Below are 20,580 nucleotides of genomic sequence, written 5' to 3' on the forward strand. Positions count from 1 at the left end.
CCTTTTAAAACAAGAATAAAGTAGAAAAATACTTGCCTTTATTACATGCTTTATTGAGTGAGTCCACTCAATCCGCTCAAGCTGCTCACTTAGACACAGTGCGTTGCCACAGCAACCGTTTAATAAGTTAAACGATGATTGACACATACGGCGCTTTGAAGTTTTGGCTCTTCCAAGCGTCTCTGGCTAGAGCAAACCTTAATGTTTGTCAATCATTGTTAACTTTAATGAGCTAGTGCACTGCCTGACCAAGAAATGAGATAAAATACTGCATTTATTTATTTATTTATTTTTTAAATTGGGGGGAAAAAAAAAAAAAAAAAATCAACGATGGACTAAGGGCGCGAAGTTTGAGGCACCATGTAGCGAGGGACCACTGTATCACCAATTCATCCTTTTAAAGGATCATAAAGCAGGCCAAAATATAGATTTGAACACACTTATAGAATTTAAACTCCATTTCTTGTCAATGACATTTTGATTCTTCCTACCTTTTCACAAATGGCCCCATTAATGGTCAGTGGGAAAGGACGGACAGTGCCTCTGCCCAGGTTGTCCTTCTTGCGTTGGTTGCTGAACAGTTTAAGTTCTCTTTTTTCTTCCTCATCCAGGGAGTTACAATAGCGCACCTAAACAACAGAGTGTATGAGCAATTCAAAAATATTTTGCTGGCCCAAAAAAAAACTTAACGACATGATATCAACCAGAATAAACAGCTTATGTACAGTTTAGGTTACGTTCGCAAATGCTTTACCTCATTGTCGTGCGGTGGCAATTGATGAAGCAGTTGTTTGATACGGTATTTCTCACCAGGGCTGTTAATGTATGGCACCTTCTCTTCAGGTAAGGAATTGTAATACTGATGCACCTGAGAGACAAGACAGAACAGTAGACATTTTTTGGTATTTTTTCCATTAACAAAGTTGTTATGATAGTATAGCTTAAATGACTCTTATAGCCATACGCCGAGTTTAAGGGGGAACCAGGGGTGGGGGATGCCCTCCCGGTGGCCTAAAAATGTCTTTCCATGTAATTGACTTTCCTATATATCATTTTAAAATTAAGAGTTTTCCGGTAAAATTTTGTCTATAAAAGTTGTAAAGCAATACAACATGAAAAATGAATGAAATGAACCAACAAAAATATATTTATAATGAGTCAAAATTATTTTTCAAACAGATCATGTGACTACCATCTTATGGGGTCATTTGCTTTGCTTAGCCAAAACCACCTGAGGACCTGTTCTGCCAAATTTTGCACGCTTATAATATTTTGCTCCCAAAGCTGTTGGGACAGTGAATAAGCCCTGTTTTACATTCAGTTGGACTCTCCATGTTATCCACAGGTGCTAAATACACAAGTAACATCGTAAAAATACATGTTCAACACCAATATGGCGTACATTAATGCTTAACTACACGGCGAAGACGTAAACAGTGAGAGAGCGGCGTGCATTTGTGTTGTGCGGCTAACATGGCAGGATGTGTCTGAAGAGAACTTTGTTACCTGTCAGTCCATGATCAAACGTAAGTAAATATTCCTTTATTTAAAGAAAGTTTGTAGTGTTTACTTTGTAACAGCTGTATTCGCTGTCACATCTGGGTGAGGTTTGTCATGTCCTGGTGTATTGTCTCTTCCTGCTTTATTTTGAAGCCTCACCCTCCTGTTTCCACCACTCACCCTTCCTGCAGTCTCACCTGTCTCTGATTATGATTACCTATTGTTCCCACCTGTGCCACATTCCTCATGTGGTTAAATTGTTTGTCTCTCCCTAGTCTCGTGCCAAAGTGTCTTCGTCGTCACTACAGCCCGTATTCATAGTCCAAGATATTCTTGTTAGGTTTTGTGTTGGTTTTCTCTTAGTGTGACTTGTCCCTGTGATTGCCCATTGATTTCACCTGCTGTGCCTCCTAGTGTATCCTCCAACATGCATCCTCCTGTGCTCACTAGTGATGGGTCCAGTGACACAAATGCGCCGGCGCGCGCGCCGAGCTCTTGGAGCAAACCCTGCGTCGGTGCGCGAATCGCTACAAGAAAATCACGTGACTGATGCATGAACTCATTGAACTGTGTCGACACAGTCATGACGCGGCAAACTGGTTCAAAAGGAAGCGCGTCTGTCAATGCGATGGAGCTGCTGAAACAATCCACATCTCACGGTTACTTCCTCGTTGTCTACATGCTGTGGAAATGGACGTAACACAGGGAAAACTCATTCCATTCAAAATACAATTAATTTTAAGGTAACTCTTTTAGTTTATTAGTGTGACGGGTAGACGCGGGTCCTTTGTCTGCAGTGCGTGGAAATATCCCGTTTAATGCCTATAAGATATTACATGAGCATTTCACTAGCTGGCTTAGTGGTAAATGCGCTCGCCTTTAACCCGCGGCGTGTCATGCGCATGGGTACGAGTCCTAGTTTGAAGTAAATTGATTGTATTATTAATGTTATTTTTTTTCTCAGGTGAAATGTCTTATTTGTACTTTCAACCTGTCATATACAAACAGTAGCCACTTCCTCAATGTTGAAGCATTATTGGGCCAAGCATGAGAATGAAGTTTTTGATAATCCCAAGATAAACACAGGTATATAGAGCCATTCCTTTACTTAGCCACAGTAGCTTTTTTGGTAATTTATTAGAAATAGGTAATTAAGCTATAATTTATTCATTGTCCACTTCATTTTTTTTTCTGATGGGCTATGGTAGCACTTAGATGACGAAGTGGGGAGTCAAGGAGGCAATGCAACTGTAGATGAAATTGCAAAAGTGCATCGATGCACGGCTGAGCCGAACATGGCACGCAGTGCAGATTTTCTTAAATACTGGAGGAGTCAATGGACACCTTATCCAAACTTCTTTCAACTGGCTGAGGAATTCTTGTGCATGCTGGCATCGTTGGTTCCATGCGAGTGTGTGTTATCAACAACAGGTGAATTGCTTGTTTAAAATAAATAAATAAATAAATAGGTACCAACTAAATTTTAAACATAAAAAAAAACCATGTTTTTGATTGTTGTTTTTTAATCAGAATAAAAAGTCCACAAGCATCCTCATTCACCCATTCATTATTACTTACATTTTTAAATTATTATATATGTTCACATGATTTAAAGATGTGGAATAATGCAATATGAATGCAAAGACAATTGATTTTTTACATGCTATGTCATCAATTCAGTGTCAGTCTGTCAAGTGGGTTGCTTGTAGGGATCTTTTATGTCCAGCAGGTGTCAGTATTCAATGACACGGTATCCACACTGTGTCAACACAGTGTGTCACTGTGTCGACACGCTTCATGAGGTCTCACGGACCCATCACTAGTGCTCACCTGTTCCTCGTTGTGTCGTTACCCCTTGTCTGTGTGTGTGTATATAAGCTCCCAGTTTCTTGTCACTCCTTGTTGCGTCATTGTCTATCTTTGTGTCAAAGTCAAGATCCTGTCCAAGCCCTCGTGTTCTAAACCCTCTGGTAAAGTAAGTTTTGTTTGAACCTTGCCTTTTTTATCCCCAGTACTTTTGGTTGTACTTTGTGTTTTGTTAGTTATTATCAAAACGTTTTTGAGATCACCACCACCTCCCTGGCTGCCTTTTGTTTCCCTGCAATTGGGTCCACACCACCTGCCTGCCCCGCATCCCTGACAATTCTACGTTGTGAGTTTATTCATAGTATTCTACAGTTTGTTCTTTTATGCCTAGTGCCAAGTCCTTTGTTATAGAATTCTACTCCATTGCGTTTTGCCTGGCTCTCCTGTTTCCCATTTGTACTATTTTATTTCATAGCTTATTTCCTCCTTCTGGAGCGCCCTCAGTTTGGTATTGCTTCTGATTATTTATATAGTATAGCTGTCCTAAGCAGCCTGATTTAGAATTCCCCTCAAAAATGATGGGAAACAAAAAAAAATGCTCATTTTCAACTTGTTATTATAAATATTCTTGTAAATTAATTTTATTGCTGACACTGTGTTTTGGGGTCATCAACATGTGTGCACGTCAAACTCTGCCTGCTTGTTCTCCCAACTAAAGAATACGTTTCATGGCCCCCAAGAATACATTTGCAGACAAGAGAAAATAAACAAGAGATAACGTTTCATGTAAACTAAGTAGAGAAGACAGGCAAATGTTGAGAAGACAAAAGCATGACAAGATAAGAAACTACATCTAAATCAATAGAAATGTAAAATATTCATTTTTACATTCCAACCAATTTCATCGCTGAATATGAAAGACTGTCAATTTTCTTTCCCGCTCTCTGCTAACTCATTGGCTTCACTACCGATGGCAGCCAATAATTCAAGGTGGTTGACAGGGAATGTGAGTGAAATGCACAACATGTGATTTTATTTTTTATGGTGTCCCCTACTGTTGAAACAAAACAACATTCACTGAATCTTCTTCTTTTGCTATCAATTAAATGAATCTGGTCATGCATACAATTAAAAGGAATTCAAACTGCAAATGAAGCCGAAACGGATAAACCATTTAACACACCTTTACAATTAAATGTATCCGCACCTTCATTGACTTAAATGACTTTTACTCGTTTTGGATTACTTTTGCAAGGCTGCTTAAAAAGACACCGTCACACTGAGGGTAAGAATCATCAATCCATTTCTCTCTTGGTGTTTCTCTGTCAGTTTCGATACAAATAGTGCAGTTCTTTCTCGGTGGAATTGCTTTTTTCGGCAGAGTGATCCGGGCGGCATTTGTTCACTGCATCACATCCTCTGTTCAAACACTGTAATCAGTCAATCAGTATGGGGTTGCTTTTTAACATTCGGCCACGCTTGTCACTCTGCCTGTATGTGAACTCTGTTCCTACACATTGTCTGTTGAAAAAAAAGTCTTCACAATTATTCCGCGAATAGCCTGGCAGCATAGTTGCAGTGATTTGTCTGACCTCTCCAACCCCAATCACTCCCATCAAATGCAAGCCAAAGACTCTTAAAGCACCGTGAAGGGAATCAGAAAATTAACCATCTTAGTGTTATAGGGAAAATGCCACTGATCGCCCAAATAATTAAATTCCTCTCCCTGATTTAGTTCAATTGGTTACAGTCTGGCTCCAGCACAGAAACACATTAGCTAATGGAGCATGTAGGAGTGTCAAATGTTAAATCTGATCTGAGTTGAAAATGAATAAGGAGAAAATGAGGTTGCTTACTTGTTCCGGACTGAGGCCGGGGGGGACCCATGCGTATTCCTCCAAAGCGCAACCAGAGTCGTCATCAGAGGTCGAGTTCCTCTGGAAGTCGTACAGCAGCTTGGTGATGGTCTTTTCCATCTCCAGAGACATGGCTGTCACAACATGCTCTGTTGCACTCCTTGATTTAGACAATGGGGGCACCTGTTAAAGAGGAAAAAAGAGAAAAAAAAGGCAACCAAAAGTGAGAATAAGAAAAGGGAGCGTATACGGCCAGCGTTATTAATCTTACTTTAAAAAAGTATTTAATTACAGTTACAAATTACTTCTCCCAAAAAGTAATTGCATTATTAACTCACTTACCTGAATGTAAGAGTAATTAGTTACTTGGCAAAGTAACTGGTGATAATTTTCACCCCACCCCTCCAAAAAAAAAAAAAAACAACAGGTCACGCAATGTGAAGTTTAAAGGGTTTTTGGGACAATTGGCCCTAGCCCAATTCTTTATCCTAAACTTAACTAGACACAGAGGTATTGCGGATATCGCGATAACTAGATAGTAACCTCTGCTATGTGTGGAAGTCATTTAATGTTGTGAATCAACTGTTAAAGCTGTTAAAATTGCTCCCGTTATTGCATTAGTTCCCTTCCGTCTATTTTCGACATGTGTAAGTTTTAAAACTGTTTCATCATTTAAAGATAGAGTTAAGTTTTGCCGATTTAGGAATATTTTTTATAAAAAGTTACTTAGGTTCGCTAGGAAGGTTCTCTACAACAGAGCCTTCTTGAGAAGTCTACTGCTTTAAGATGGCGGCTGTTTACTAACGCATCTAGTTCTTTATAATCTGGGCCGGCCCAGCCTATACGCAGACTAAGCAGCTGCTTAGGGCCCCTGACCACTAGGGGGCCCCCAATCTTGCAATTGTTTAATTTATATTCTCTTTTGTTTACTACAGTTTGCTTTATTTGACTTTTGTGAGTTTTGATACTTGATTACAAGCTTAAAAAAATAAAAGTTCTTCCTTAACTTCTTTCTTTCCTCTTTTAGAAAAAGGTCTGGCGCTATATACTGTAAGTACTGACAATCATTTGGGGTGAGAAGTTTGAAGTATGCAGTACAACAAAATCTGATTCATATACAAAATATGGACGTACATGTATGGGTTGGATTGCATGTATGGGTTTCACAGTACACTGTGACGAAATGGTGGGCCAAAAATATTGGCCCCTTTGCATTATTTTCCTTAGGGCCCCCAAATGGCCTGGGCCGGCCCTGTTTATAATACATGTTGCTAATGCCGCTGTGTCTGTCATTTACATCTAGTTCTGTTTATATGTGATATCTACCGAAGCATCATGTGGGCTTAGTTTGTAGGCTATCGGCTACAGTCAGGTATTACTGGAGCCACCTAGCATAGTAGCATCGCATTTGCAACGACGTCACACTCCCTTGCCTCCTCCCCACTCCTGCGCTGCTCTCTCGTCTCCGTGAGTCCGTCTTTTTCAGACTTTTTCGCGTCAGTCAACCAACATCGCAACGCATAGTAACGCACGCCTTTCCCGCCTCAGTAACGCTAACGGCGTTGCCAAGATGAGAAAAGTAATTAATTAGATTAATTTAATTTGGTGGCGAGCACAAACGGGAACCCTGGCATATACTGTAGTTAAAGAGAATGACAGAAGCCACTTTGATTGGCTGTGAAGCACTTGCTTTTAAACGAAGTGCCTTGCTCACAGGCCTACAAATTTACCAACAGCCCAACTACCATGCGTCCTCGCACAATTGATCTTGGCATGAAAATAGAGCCCTAGTGTTTATCTTTTCTATTTATGAGGCAACACGTGGATCATAGAGATTTAGTGGCAAATATTAAATGCACCAAAAATGTTTGGGATCCAGCCAAGTTGCAGTGCCAATTCTACAGATGCCGACTAAGGAGCGTTTTACATTTCTGCATTCAACGGGCAGATTGAGATGAGATGAGCTGGCACCGATGCAGTGGTTGGTCAACAAAGAACTGGCATGGAATTTTATATTAGGAGATATTTAAATTAGGGGGAAAACATGATGTAATTGATACAGAAAAGGGTGTAGGTTTGCATAGGGACTCTCGGGACATAACACTACCAACTTTTCAGGATGCTTAAATTGGCCCCACCAACTTTTAAGCAACATTATTTGCATTATATAATGTGTTCATTTATATCGTTAATTTAAATTATGTTCCTATATGTTGTAAGGATAGAATTGACCCTACCATTATTAAGTGAATTATTTTCATTATGTTCACTGACCCCTTTTCACTTGCTAAATGTGCCGGTCCATTTTTTTCGCTCAAACGCACGTTTGATTGGCTGATGACTTGACCTCCTTAATCCCCCTCCCAACACAAACGCACACACACACGCTGCCATGACAGAAATACATGTCAACATGTCGCCTCCTTGAAGGATATTAATTTTTTCCCCCGCCAGCAGCAGTCATTAGTGCAGTGCTTCTAATTATTGTCTGTTATGCCCCCCCCAGGAAGACGTAGCGCCTCCGCGCCCCTCCAACTCTGCCGCCACTGTAAATATACTGTAGTATCATTTGTATATTAAATTCCTATTATTTAAAGTACACCTCTGCATAACACTGTGTTCTTTTTAAAATTAAAGAAAAAAGTAATTTAGATGAAAAAAAAAACACATCCATACTGTAAAAATACACCCAAGATACATTTTTTGATCTTTCGATACTGAAAAATAAGATTTAATAAAATCAATAAATAATAATTTCAGATTGATTAGCAGCAGTAACTCACGAGGACAATATGCCAAACAATTTGACCGAAAAAACAAAAATTAATAGAACAAAAACGACTATGTCATTGGACAGAGGGACAGTTTTTATTTTTTGCTGCAGGCAGTATCAGCTCCTTTGCAATGGTGTGGGGTTATTTTACACTGAGCAACTTGGTATGCAACCTTATATGACGCTGACAGTGCTTGCTGGAAGCGGGAAGATTGTTGGCAATATTTGGCACGTTTCGCTCAACAAAAAAATAATCCCTGCTGTCCGCTGCAAACATTTTTAGACAAAGTAAACACACTGGCCTTTCCTCGTCTCCCACTGTACTAAACGTCAAAGCCAAATGCGACATACGCTTCGTCATATTTCCTTGTCTTAGCTTTTCATATCTCCAGTGCTCTTTGCTGTGTGCTCTTGTTTGGTTCAAAAATATTGCGCACACGCTAAAAATGAAAGCAGCACTGCCACCCACTGAGTGGATGTGCAATTACACTTTATTCTAGTACGATAAAAAAGTATGTTCCCCAAGGTCACAGGCGCCACCCTCAGCATCGCCCTGCACCCCCATGGGGGGCCCCGCCCCGGTATTTGAGAAGTGCTGCATTAGTGTAAGTAATATAAAAATATATCAATGTAAAAAGACAATGTTATGGAGGTGTGGAACATACCACTAATTTTGCTACTGAAAGTCTGACCTGCATAGAGTTAGCATAACATTAAACTGTGTGAACTTGCTAACCTGCTGGAAGCTGCTTAGACAGAAGTGTACTCCTGTATGTGTTTTGTACTGTTAACGTTAAATAAACTTTGAGAAGTGTAGTGAACTCTGCTGGAAACTATAGAACCGGCAAAATGTGAGCAAGAAGCTGCTTAGAGAGAAAGGTCCTTCTTCATTTTTCACAGGAAAGTGTTGACAGTCAAAAAAAAAAAAACACATGCTACTGCTTTACTTCTTGTAAATGGCCTCGTTTAGAGGGAAAAAAGGGAAAAGCATGTTGTGACTACACTTTTGAAACCAAATACCTCTTAGTGCATTTATTCATTAATTAAGATGTATTTATTTATTTTCTACATAATTATTTCTTTAACCCTTTGATGCACAACATGGGTCAAAATTGACCCAACCAAGTTTTTATGATCTGTATCTTTGTAATAACTTAATGTTATCTTTCAGCATTCCAGGTATTCCTCAATTCACTTGTTTTTGATCAATAAATATTGTTATTCAATTATTTATCTTCATACTTTTTGAATAAAACCATTTTTTTTATCGCTACCCTTCCAATGCACAACATGGGTCAAAAATGACCCACATCTATTTTCTATGGTATCTCATGGAAGCCTGAGTGTTGCTTAGCTATACATTTGAAATAAATGTATTTTATTGTTTACTATCACGTATATTCAGTAAATATCATGTTTTTGTTCAGCACTAACCATCATTTTTATGTTTCCTTTCTTACTCTATGAACAAACACAATTTTTGTATTCGCACATCAACTTCACACACATGGGTCAGAAATGACCCACCTGCCTTCACTGTGGTACTTGGTCGGAACCTTTTGAATTTTAGCATGTTTGTAATTAGGGATGTATTTGGTAAATGTTAAATGGACAGTACATATATAGCGCATTTATCTACATGGTTACCATACCCTTGCTTTACATTAGCACACATTTACCCTTTCATACACACATTCACACACCAATGGTGCTGCTACCAACTTCGAGAGTGGAAAGTTGTAGCTGGGAATCAAACCACTGACCCTTCGGTCCAAGGACAACTCCAGCTACCAACTGCGCCACGGCCGCCCTTTTGAATCCTCCCACTTCCAGCAGAACAAGAAGTTATAACATTCTTAGAAGTTGCTCTGGACCTACAACTGGATCAAGAACAGTTTTACCAAAAGATACATGGGATATGTTCATCACTGAAAACATCATTGAGGAGGTTCTAAAATGCACCAACTTAGAGGGACGCAGAGCAGCGGCAGCTAAAGGGAAAGTGTGGAGAAATATAGAGAAAGAGGAATTCATGGCCTTTATTGGTTTGACCCTCCTTTCAGGGGGGGAGAAGAACTGGGATGTGGCCTTGCGAGAGCTGTTTCTAGATCAGCTGCAAAATCCAATGTATAAGGCCATCACGGGGCTCAGGAGATATGAGGATATCCGCCTCTTCATACGGTTTGACAACAGGAGGACCATGGCGTTGCGCTTGGAAACAGAATACATGGCAGCTTTTAAAAACGTGTGGAACTGTTTCCTTGACAATTGCAGAAGACAGTTCATCCCCAGTGATTGTGTAACTATAGATGAACAGCTGGTGCCATTCCGTGGCAGTTGCAGGTTTTGCAGTACATGCCTAGCAAGCCTGCAAAGTATGGAATAAAAATCTTCTGGAAGTGTGATGCAAGGGTTCCCTATGCAATAGATGGAATTGTATACACAGGGAGACAGCCAGGAGAGGAGGTGCAGAGAAACCTTGGGGAGAACATCTTCCTAAAATTGAGCAGTGGAATCATACAGACAGGCGAATATAGAATATAGAAAAATATATACACTGTTAGAATTGATATAATTTTGAATTCTATGTCGAACATTTTGTTCATTTCCTCTCATAGGTCGAAACATCACAATTGACAACTTCTTCACCAGTGTCCCTCTGGCTGAGAAGAACCTGACTATTCTAGGGACTCTTAGCCTGAACAAGCCAGACATACCACCAATCACAAAGCCATCCAACTCACTGCTGATTCATAGCTCAGAATTCGGGTTCAATGGTAACATGACCATGGTGAGTTATGTGCAGAAGAAAGGAAGGGCTGTTGTCCTTCTGAGCACAATGCACGATGACAAAGCAGTGGATGACACTCCAAAGAAGAAACCCGATGTGATTCACTACTACAATAGAACAAAAGGAGGACTGGACACAACAGATCAGATGGTTGGCACCAACACATGCAAGCGGAGAACACGAAGATGGCCCATGGTTCTGTGGTACAATATGCTGGATATTGCCACTCTCAATGCTTACACCAGCTTCAATGCAGAACAGCCTGGTTACATGGCTGGTGTCACTAATGCACGCCGACTGTTCATCAAGGAGCTGGGCAAAGAGCTGGTCATGCCACATATGAAGAGCCGCTTGGAGGGCACACCCACACTCCAAAAGCATATAATAGAAGCAATGGGAAGATGCGGGATCGAAAAACAAAGCAGCACCGGACCACAAGAGGACAAGGGCACAGCAAAGAGGAAGAGGTGTGCGATCTGCCCATCTGCCAAAGACCAAAAAGCCCGCAGCTGCTGTTCCCGGTGCAAGAAGCCTGTGTGCAAGGAGCACAAATGTACAGTGGTCATTTTTGATACTTGTGAGGAATTGTAAGAACTGTATTTACAGTTTGTGCTTTGATGATGTGATCAGTTGTGTTCGATTTTACGCTGATCAAATTCACGTTTAGTTATATGTCAGATGTTTGGCAAAATGACAAATAAACAAGTTTCTTATAACAAATGTACAGATTGTTTGGCCTGGATAACATCTAAAATAACTATTTGAAGAAAAATATTATAAAATATGCCTTCAATTGTTTTTAAATTGCACTTGGATAAATGGGTCATTTTTGACCCATGTGTGTAAACCTAATGTAGTGTCACAAAAATAACTTTTGTTCATAAAATATGGCAGAAAAAATATAAATAATGATTTGTGGGAATGAAAAACAAGATTTTTAAAGAATACTTGGACTAATAAATTATGAAATACATAGATTTCAAAAGATGCAGCAAAGAAAAACTCAGGCGGCAGGAAATAACATGAGAACTATATGGGGGTCATTTTTGACCCATGTTGTGCATTAACAGGGGTGCGAATATGTTGTGCATCAGAGGGTTAAAAATATTTTTATTTGCAGCCTATGTAGACGTTTTTTTTTTCTTTTTCAGATGATCATATAGTAATTGTAATCGAGGTAAAAAGTTAAATTAATTTTTTCCCATAATTGCTCAACCCACTGATGCACTTTAGAGATGAAAATAAGGGACAAGATGAAAGAGACAACTAATTAAAGCAATGCAATACTCTTGTGGTGAAGGACAATGTTGGCTAACATGTAGTTCCAAATATAGGTTAAGTAGTGTCGTCCCCCTACCCCCCCCAAAAAAACGAACCCACAAAAAGCAACCACTGTAAATTTCCTTTACATGAAAAAAAGGGGAATCCCCCAATTTTGAAAAATGACTTTCTCCCATGAAAATAACAATTTAACTTTTTTTCATTTTTACACAGGAAACACATCAGCATATTTGTTAGAAATGTAGCCCTGACCCCTATTTAGTCTTATTAATGTCTCTTCCCATGCAAAAAGTGTACATGCAGGTTATGCTGTTATAGCGTCTCCTACCAATGTTGAGACCAAACCTCCGTCCTCGGATGCAGACCATTACAAGCATAAAAGCAGGGAAGATGCAGTTTCATATATTAATAATGAATCATAACTATATAGTTGCTCATCTATTATAGTCTTCCAATAGATGGAAAAAGGTATAATAAGCCTGTGCGTCCACTCGTTACAATCCATACAGCAGAATGTCTCAGCTTTTTGTGAGTATGTCAGTCTAAGATCAATTCAACATTTCCAGACTTCAGAAAAAAGATTCCAGTTTGGTAGTGAATTCAGATATCATCATTTCAATATTCATACTTTCGAGGATATTATTTGATTGATGTAAATTGAATGCCTTAGCTCCAAAAAAGTTAGAAAACAGCGATACATAATGAACGAATGGTCATCTTGAAGATGAAATGGGCTGATTGGATTAAGAGACGAGGAATGATATCAAATGAATATTTTTTGGTGCATTTTGTTTTCATTAAACTTAAATGATTCAAGAATGTAGGGATTTCTGCAATGTAGAGCATGCTGCTTTTATGTTCTTATATATACAGGACATATATATTAGTATATATGTCCTGTATATATAATTAGTATATGAAAAAATGTCAAACTGAAACATCACAAATGATATTCCTTCACCAAAGAATTAATGTCCTTTTATTCAATGTATAACAATTTTTGTAGTATTTCTCACTCACCCAAAAAACAAAACAAAACAAAACAAAACAAAACACTGCACCGATTTCTTTAGTCAGTGGAAGGGCCATTAACATTAAAGAGCCAAATTTTGTTTCCACCGGTGTTACCAATTTGTCCCTAGTAGATGTGTGTCACAATATGAGTCCAATAAATTATGAAAATGGAAGTCATTTTCCCCGGCATGCTGGGTAATGAAGGGCAGTTAATAAAAGCATGCCTTCATCACAGACTAAAATAACCCACCCTAAACACACTCTGATCTTGTTTTTGAAAGGAGCCAAAGGCAAGTGACAAATTAAACCACAAAACATCAATTCAAGTCCGAGTATTCACTAGTGTTGCATACTGTACTTATACTAGTATGGGCACCGATATAGCCAGGGGTGAAACTGTTTTGGTCAGTTATTTCTGTAACACATACAAAAACTGATTTTCATTCAAAATTGTATTTTTTCAATGATTTGCTAAATAAAAGTTAACAAAAACAGCTATAACCCCAACCTCCATCTCCTAATTTTTATTTTCCCTCATTTCCTCACATACTAAATGCCAAATCTCAATTTTAGCTACTTAAGAACATAGCATCTAGGATATTAAAATTGAAGATAATGTAAACATTTACTTTTTGTTGTGTTTTTTAATAAAGATAAAAGTAACATACATTCAGAAAAATAAGTACAAATGACTTATATTATACAGAGTGAAATGGAATATATTATGAAGATCGCGCAAACATTGACTTTTTGAAATCATAAGGAAATGGATAAGTAGCCTAATGTAAATGAATAAATATAAGCCCAAAGTGCACATTGACTTCTAGGATGTTCTGAACCTCGTCATCAGAGCAAGTAAAACTAAATATGATAAATAAGCCACCTTAACTCTTTCTTTGGTCTTAAAGATTTGATCCATTTTCTGTTGCATTGCCCCCCCACCTTTATTTATTTATTTATTTGCTGTTTCAGAAAAGATGCACATTTAAACCAATCAGAGCTAACTATCTCTGGTGATCACATGTCAGTACTCAGATAACTGCAGCAGCTGGGGAAACCTCCATGCCGTCCGTGGAATAAAATAAATAATAAATATCGGTGGAAACGGATCACGCTAAACAAGCACTTTATTATGCTTGTTGTTAGCACTTGAGTATGTAGATCTGATGTTGGTAGATTGTTTTCTTCTCTGAGATGAAATGCATGTGTGGCAGCTTTGTACAGGGTGACCCAAAAAAAAAGTTTACACTGCCATAATACAACTTAAATGCCATGTTTATTCATTTTAGAATTAGAATTTAATCACAAATTATACATTATTGTAAAGAACATGTACAGTACACTCTATTTTTCAATGTGTCCTCCATTAAGTGTCACAACAGCCTCCAGGTGCCTGCGGAACGCTTGACAGGTCTTCTTTATGTAGGATGCTGTCATCTTTTCCCAAGATCTAACAATGGACCTCTCCAAGGCTGCCACAGAAGTTTGTGGCTTCTTACAGGCACTGTCCTCCACAGTTGCCCATATGCTATAATCCCGGGGATTGAGATCTGGACTCTGGGGTGGCCACATATCACCTTGTCAATCAACTTTTTGGTCCGCACAGATCGGCACTTCCAGACCCAGGTTTTCGTGAGGCTGTTCCAGTATCTTTCAGCTTCTTTTTAACTTTGTAGACTGCACATCTGGATATTCTCAGATTTGCTGCAATCTCAGTAGGTGTCAGACCGGCACGCAGCAATTCAGGTACAGCTAAAGTTTACTTCATTTTCAGCAGAAGCACAGGAATTGTAGAGACGAGAGATTACCAGCTGCATTGAGTGACCTTAATGAATCACTTAAGCATGACAACCTATTTAGATATGTTTCAATGGCTTTTAAACAAGCAGTCAACTGAGTGTAACCTTTTTTTTGGGTCACCCTGTATATATATATATATATTTTTACATAGCGTTTTGACAGTTGCCGTCATATTTTCGGAATCAAAGCACCGTATACCTGAACAGCATTCCGGCCCTGAAACTTATACCGGAACTGCGTTCCAGCCCTGAATCTTATACCGGAACTGCGTTCCTGACCGATTCCGCCCACTTTCACCCCTGGATATAGTACTAAAACTATATTACTAGTATCGGGGAGTACAAAGAACGATGCTGTCAAATAGTATGTACTATTCGAGATCTAGTTTCCAACTGCTGGTTGTCCTATGCAAGATGGCCGCCAGCCATAACAAAATGAACACTTTTCCTTCCTAAGATGATGATAGACATCGTATCATCCCTTCTGGAGCTGTCCCAATGAGTAGTTGACGTCATCGATGACGTAAATGCGTCGAAGAGCACACCATCCCATCGAAGGTTAATAGAGGGTTAAAAAAATATGTGTGGAAAGTTGAGAGTGGCGGATGCTCGGGATTCAAGTGGGGAAAGCGGCACAAAGCCAAAAAGCGCACCAGAGTGACCAAATCATGGACTTATTTCAACGAAACAAAAGGAGGGTACACTGTCGTGTGCAGTCTCTGCAATGCCAAACTTGCATACCACGGCAGCACGTCGGCCGTGAATGAACCCCTGGAGCACCGTCACCCAGGTATAATTTTGGAATATGACAGGAGACAACAAGCTGGTGGATCGTAAGTCCATATGACGAAATTTTTTATTGAAGTTGCGCTTATGTGGGTCGTTCACAGAGTATTAGGAGCAAATGTCGGGCTAATGTAACTAATTAAGCAGCTTTGTACTTTACGTAGCGTGTTGTCACCTCTGTTAAAATCAACAATATTGAAAGCCTCTTGTGTTTTACAATTGGTTTTACAAATAATGGAATCCTCATTAGTTTCGCTTCATCTACATCAAATAATAATCAATAGAAATTACACTAATGCTTCGTCGTAGCTAACAACGAAGGTACATGAATGTAATGTGGGTAGCGGCTCGCAGCAACATTACCCGACTTCTTTTTTCTCGTCGCAATACAGACTTTAATCTTTTTCTTTTTTAAAAATATATTTACCGTATTGGCCCGAATATAAGACAGTGTTTTTTGCATTTAAATAAGATTGAAAAAGTGGGGGTCGTCTTATATTTGCGGTCTAGACATTATACCCATTCACGACGCTAGATGGCGCCAGATATCATTGAAGCAATGTTCTGTCATGACAGATCTCAGCTACTCTTTTTAGTTTAACCAGTTTGCATTATTTTATTGCAATGTTTTTGCTTATTCAGATTTGTTTCAAGACTACAGTTACAGTTAGACTTCACTTTGATGGTTAATGCAGTTAGGCCTATTGCAATTTTGTTGTTTTATCACAATAGATTGGTTTGTTTACATTTCAAAAACCAGAAGCCATTCATTTACGAATGTGATTGCACTTTAGTTTACATATTTAAATGTTCAGATATTAAGATTTGAATGAGGCAAAATAACATGCTTTTTCTCTCAAATATATTGTTATGTGTCCAAAAAGTCTTTTTTCAAACTTGAGTCTTGAAAAAGAAGGGTTTGTCTTATAATCAGGGCCGTCTTATATTCGGGCCAATACGGTATTTGGCCCTAATACTCCGTCGTAGCGTCATATCAACATGCAAGTTTTTTTCATGTACTTTACTCCAGTGATACGTGACATTTATTTACCTGCTCTGTTGGTGCTTACTCTAATGCTAAGAACAACATAGACATTAGGGGTGTGACAAAAATATCGAAATGGTGATATATCGTGATACATTGTATCCCAAAAGGTTATCGATATGCTCCTACCAAGAATTGAGATATCGTTTTAAAAAGGTGTCAATGTTTAAAAAAACAACAACCAAAAAACAAAAAACGTTCGTTCATTCGACACCAGAGCATTCACAGTCATTCTGTCCAATTTTTGGGGCATTTAGAGGTCACTTGCTTTTCATTTACATGTCATTTCTTGTTGAATTTGAGTCACTGCCTATTCATTTGGTGGATTCCCAGGTCACTTGCTGTTCTGTAACTCAAAATAAACAGGAAGTGACCCATAAAATACCCCAAAATCAACAGGAAGTAACTAAAAATCAACAGGTAAATGACCTCAAATGGCTCAAATTTACCACATTGCCTGGCATTGGCTGCCACTGACGGCCATAGACGTTCAATCCGTTTGAAGTGGGAGGAATGGCAGCGAATGAACGAATGTTCATTCGCTGCCACCCTCCCAGTTCAAATGGATTGGACGTCTACTAGTGATAAACTCATTCCAATTCACAGCAGAAGCTTGTTTTTCTGTTTATTAGTTGTTTGTAGAATATCCTAGAAGGATTTCCTGACTAATGTATCGATAATCGTGCTTCGCCGTATCGCCAGATCATCGTTATCGTGATCTTTGTATCACAAATCGCATCGTATCGTGAGGTAACAAAAGGTTCCCACTCCTAATAGACATACCACAAAAAGAGAAATCAAGAATTGTTTTGAATCCGGTTAGAAAAGTGAAGTCACAGTGTTCTGAATCTGTTTACATTCCATTTTTTTTGCACTAGTTAATGTCATCAGCATTTGACTTCATTGTTATTTGTTATTTATTATTTTTAGTTATGTGTTTATTTGAACATTAATAAAGAATTTAATTGTTCCAAAATGTTTTTGTCAATTAATAATCGTTAATAAAAATTTAATTGCAAAATTAGTTTAAAAAAAAAAAAAAAATCATCAAAAAAATTAGACTAGTCGACTAATCGTTAAAAAAGTCTGCAGACTAATCGGGAGAAAAATAATCGTTAGGGACAGCCCTACATCATTCTGCTGTAAAATTTAACGAGTAGATCACTAGTAGGTGTCCAATCCATTTGAAGTGGGAGGGTGGCAGCAATCCAAATGGATTGGACATCTAGTGCGGTCAATGGCTGACAAATGAGTTAAAAATAAAATTGGTTCTTCCTCTGGCTGTTAGGTTTTGAGTGTGTTCCTGTGATTACCCATTGATTTCACCAGTTGTGACTGCTCCTAGTGTATCCGCCAACCTGCATCCCTCTGTGTCACCCATCTGTTCCTCGTTGTCTCGTTACCCCTTGTCTGCGTGTGTGTATATAAGCTCTCAGTTTCTTTTCATTCCTTGTTGCGTCATTGTCAAAGTCTATGTCAAGTCCTGTCCAAGCCCTCATGTACCAGTCCCTCACGTTAAGTAAGTTTTGTTTGAACATTGCCTTTTTGATCCCCAGTCCTTTTGGTTGTACTTTGTGTTTTTGTTAATAATTATTAAAACGTTTTTTGAGTTCACCGCTACCTGCCTTGCTGCGTTTTTGTTTTCCTGCATTTGGGTTCACACCACCTGCCTGCTCGCGATGCCTGACACTGGCCAAGATGCACCAATTAGTTTGTCTCTATTAGACGTCCAATCCATTTGAAATGGGAAGGCTGACCACCCACCACCTTCAAATGGACTACTGGCGTTAAAATCAGACAATGAGTTAAGCTATGATAGCAATTACAGTACAGTCAAATGAGCATGCATTTTGTATTAAAGAAAAAAACAATTGTATATTTTTTCAAAAAACATGTTATCGGTAAAGTATCGGGATCTGCCGATACCGCACAGATCGGGAGCCCAAAAAAATGGGATACAACACTAGTATTCACCCTCAATCTGTTTCCACAAATGTGACAACAGATATTTCCATGTGAAGAGCAAGTCTGTCAGATTCTGTCCAAGCAGAGGTGAGGAGTGTTTATCCCTCTAAAATGGATGCATCTTTTGCTGGTTTGCAACCTTGAGCCCGAGGCTGTTCTTCTTTAGTGCAGTAAGAGTGGGCCCGCTGGCAAGCGTACAGCCTGTTTGGCAGCTCGACATCAGTTCAAACGTGACTACATTTCATGAAATGAAACGGGGATCAGCTGAGAAACAGAAGCAGACATGAATGTTTTAACATGTTTATTCTCCAATCCTATACGGCACCTTTCACCCCACTTTGTCTGAGCTTGTTTCAACAGTGTGTAAAAAACACTCATTACCTTTCACTTGCGACTGTTTTCCAATGTAATTCTTATCGAAAATGCAGCCTACAAACCACAACTAATTATATTTGGTCGCCACATAATGTCGAACAACAAATCCACAAAGAAGCTGCACATTTCGCAGCTGCTGTTGATTAAAAACACTGAGCAAAGTAACACAGTTTGTCAAGCACCAACAGAATGTTATCAGATGGAATGATTGCTGTCAAGGTTTACATTTAGTGTTGGTATGGAATGACATGGACATGAAAATGACATCATTGACCTGAAATGAAGAGATAACATTTGTTTAAAGCATATCACATCATATAGAAATCAAATTTACATATAGAGACTGTGAGCGTTACCTCAACTAGGTAGACGCTGTAGATTAGCGTGCTCATTACATCGATAGCATTTTACCAGTTGATCGCTAGGCTAGTGTGAGTAGATCGTGGTATTTTAAGCCAAAACAACTATTGTGTTTGATAGAACAATATGTCTATATGCTGCCATAGCAGATTCATGACGCATTAAGCCCCCAAACTATTTTTAATTAGTCCGTTTTACCCTGGAAACCCCGGTTTAGACGTCGCGCAACCACTTTTGTTTCAACCCAGCCATAAAACGAAGGCAATTAATTATATTTCTTATTCAAAATGTCTGTCATTTTTAGCTTAGAATCATTAATTGATGTCAAATATTTCGTTTAAAAAAAACAAAAAAACTTTAAAAAAATTATTCACTCGCATATTTTAAACTTTTTTAAACTAACGCTTAATTATATTTTTTGTCACTGTCGCATTCTCTCCGATATGTTAGATGATAAATAATCAATCCAAACAAAGAAAAATAGAAAAAAAACACATTTATAAGGGTAAATATATGAAAAAGAAAATCTCAGCATTGTGGCAAAGGCATTATGGAAAATGTAGTTTTAAACTGCTGCGTTTGGAAACATGCTGGATGAATCGGTTGTCAGTTTTTTTCGGTTCATGCAATCTACAGTAGAACATTGAATGAGAATAACAAATGAGTGGGAATATACAATTTGTCAACGACAATTGTCGTGATAGTAATTTATGAAAATGTTTAGTTGACACATAGCCTACTGTGTGTGTATTGACTGGACTACATTTCCGTGGATCTGCATTATATTTTTATTTTTTCTTATCAATATTTAATTCCATTTTTTTTTTTTTTGGCGTTTTCATTGTTCGATTATTTTTTTTTTGTAGGACTAATAAAGCCTGTTGGGTGACCTCTGAGAATTTGACTTTGTGTCTTTGGTTATATACTAAATGGCATTTTTTTTTTAATAAAATTGAATTTTTCTATCCAGACGGAGGAGGCACACTTTAAATATACAGTATTGAAGTGATATAGGCATCTTCAAGTATTCAATTCAAGTATTCCCGAGTGTCCTCTTTTTTGGAAATCAACCCTAATTTTGACAGTTGTGTTGCCGAAACATTTCAGTCATTTGAATGAAAATCTTCCTTTGTAACAAAAAAAAAAAAAAACATAATAATAATGGATTTAATTTGTAATGCACTTTACATTCACTAGAATCTCAAAGTGCTACAAAGGCAAGTACAAAA

General features: G+C 38.4%; 1 protein-coding gene across 2 annotated transcripts in view; it reads right to left on the reverse strand.

Annotated features, from left to right (window-relative positions):
• The window catches only part of LOC130908816 (prickle-like protein 2), a 91,942-nt gene that overhangs the window by 14,883 nt on the left and 56,479 nt on the right, over positions 1 to 20,580 (reverse strand). For both annotated transcript variants that reach the window (XM_057824676.1, XM_057824668.1), the window contains 3 exons: positions 5,163 to 5,345; positions 755 to 868; positions 492 to 629 (listed from right to left, as the gene is read on the reverse strand). In XM_057824676.1, the coding sequence (XP_057680659.1) occupies positions 492 to 629; positions 755 to 868; positions 5,163 to 5,294 (384 nt within the window). In that variant the 5' untranslated portion in view covers positions 5,295 to 5,345. The remainder of the gene's footprint in view (positions 1 to 491; positions 630 to 754; positions 869 to 5,162; positions 5,346 to 20,580) is intronic.

Source organism: Corythoichthys intestinalis, chromosome 2, assembly GCF_030265065.1.
Source record: "Corythoichthys intestinalis isolate RoL2023-P3 chromosome 2, ASM3026506v1, whole genome shotgun sequence".
NCBI classification, from domain to species: Eukaryota; Metazoa; Chordata; class Actinopteri; order Syngnathiformes; family Syngnathidae; genus Corythoichthys; species Corythoichthys intestinalis.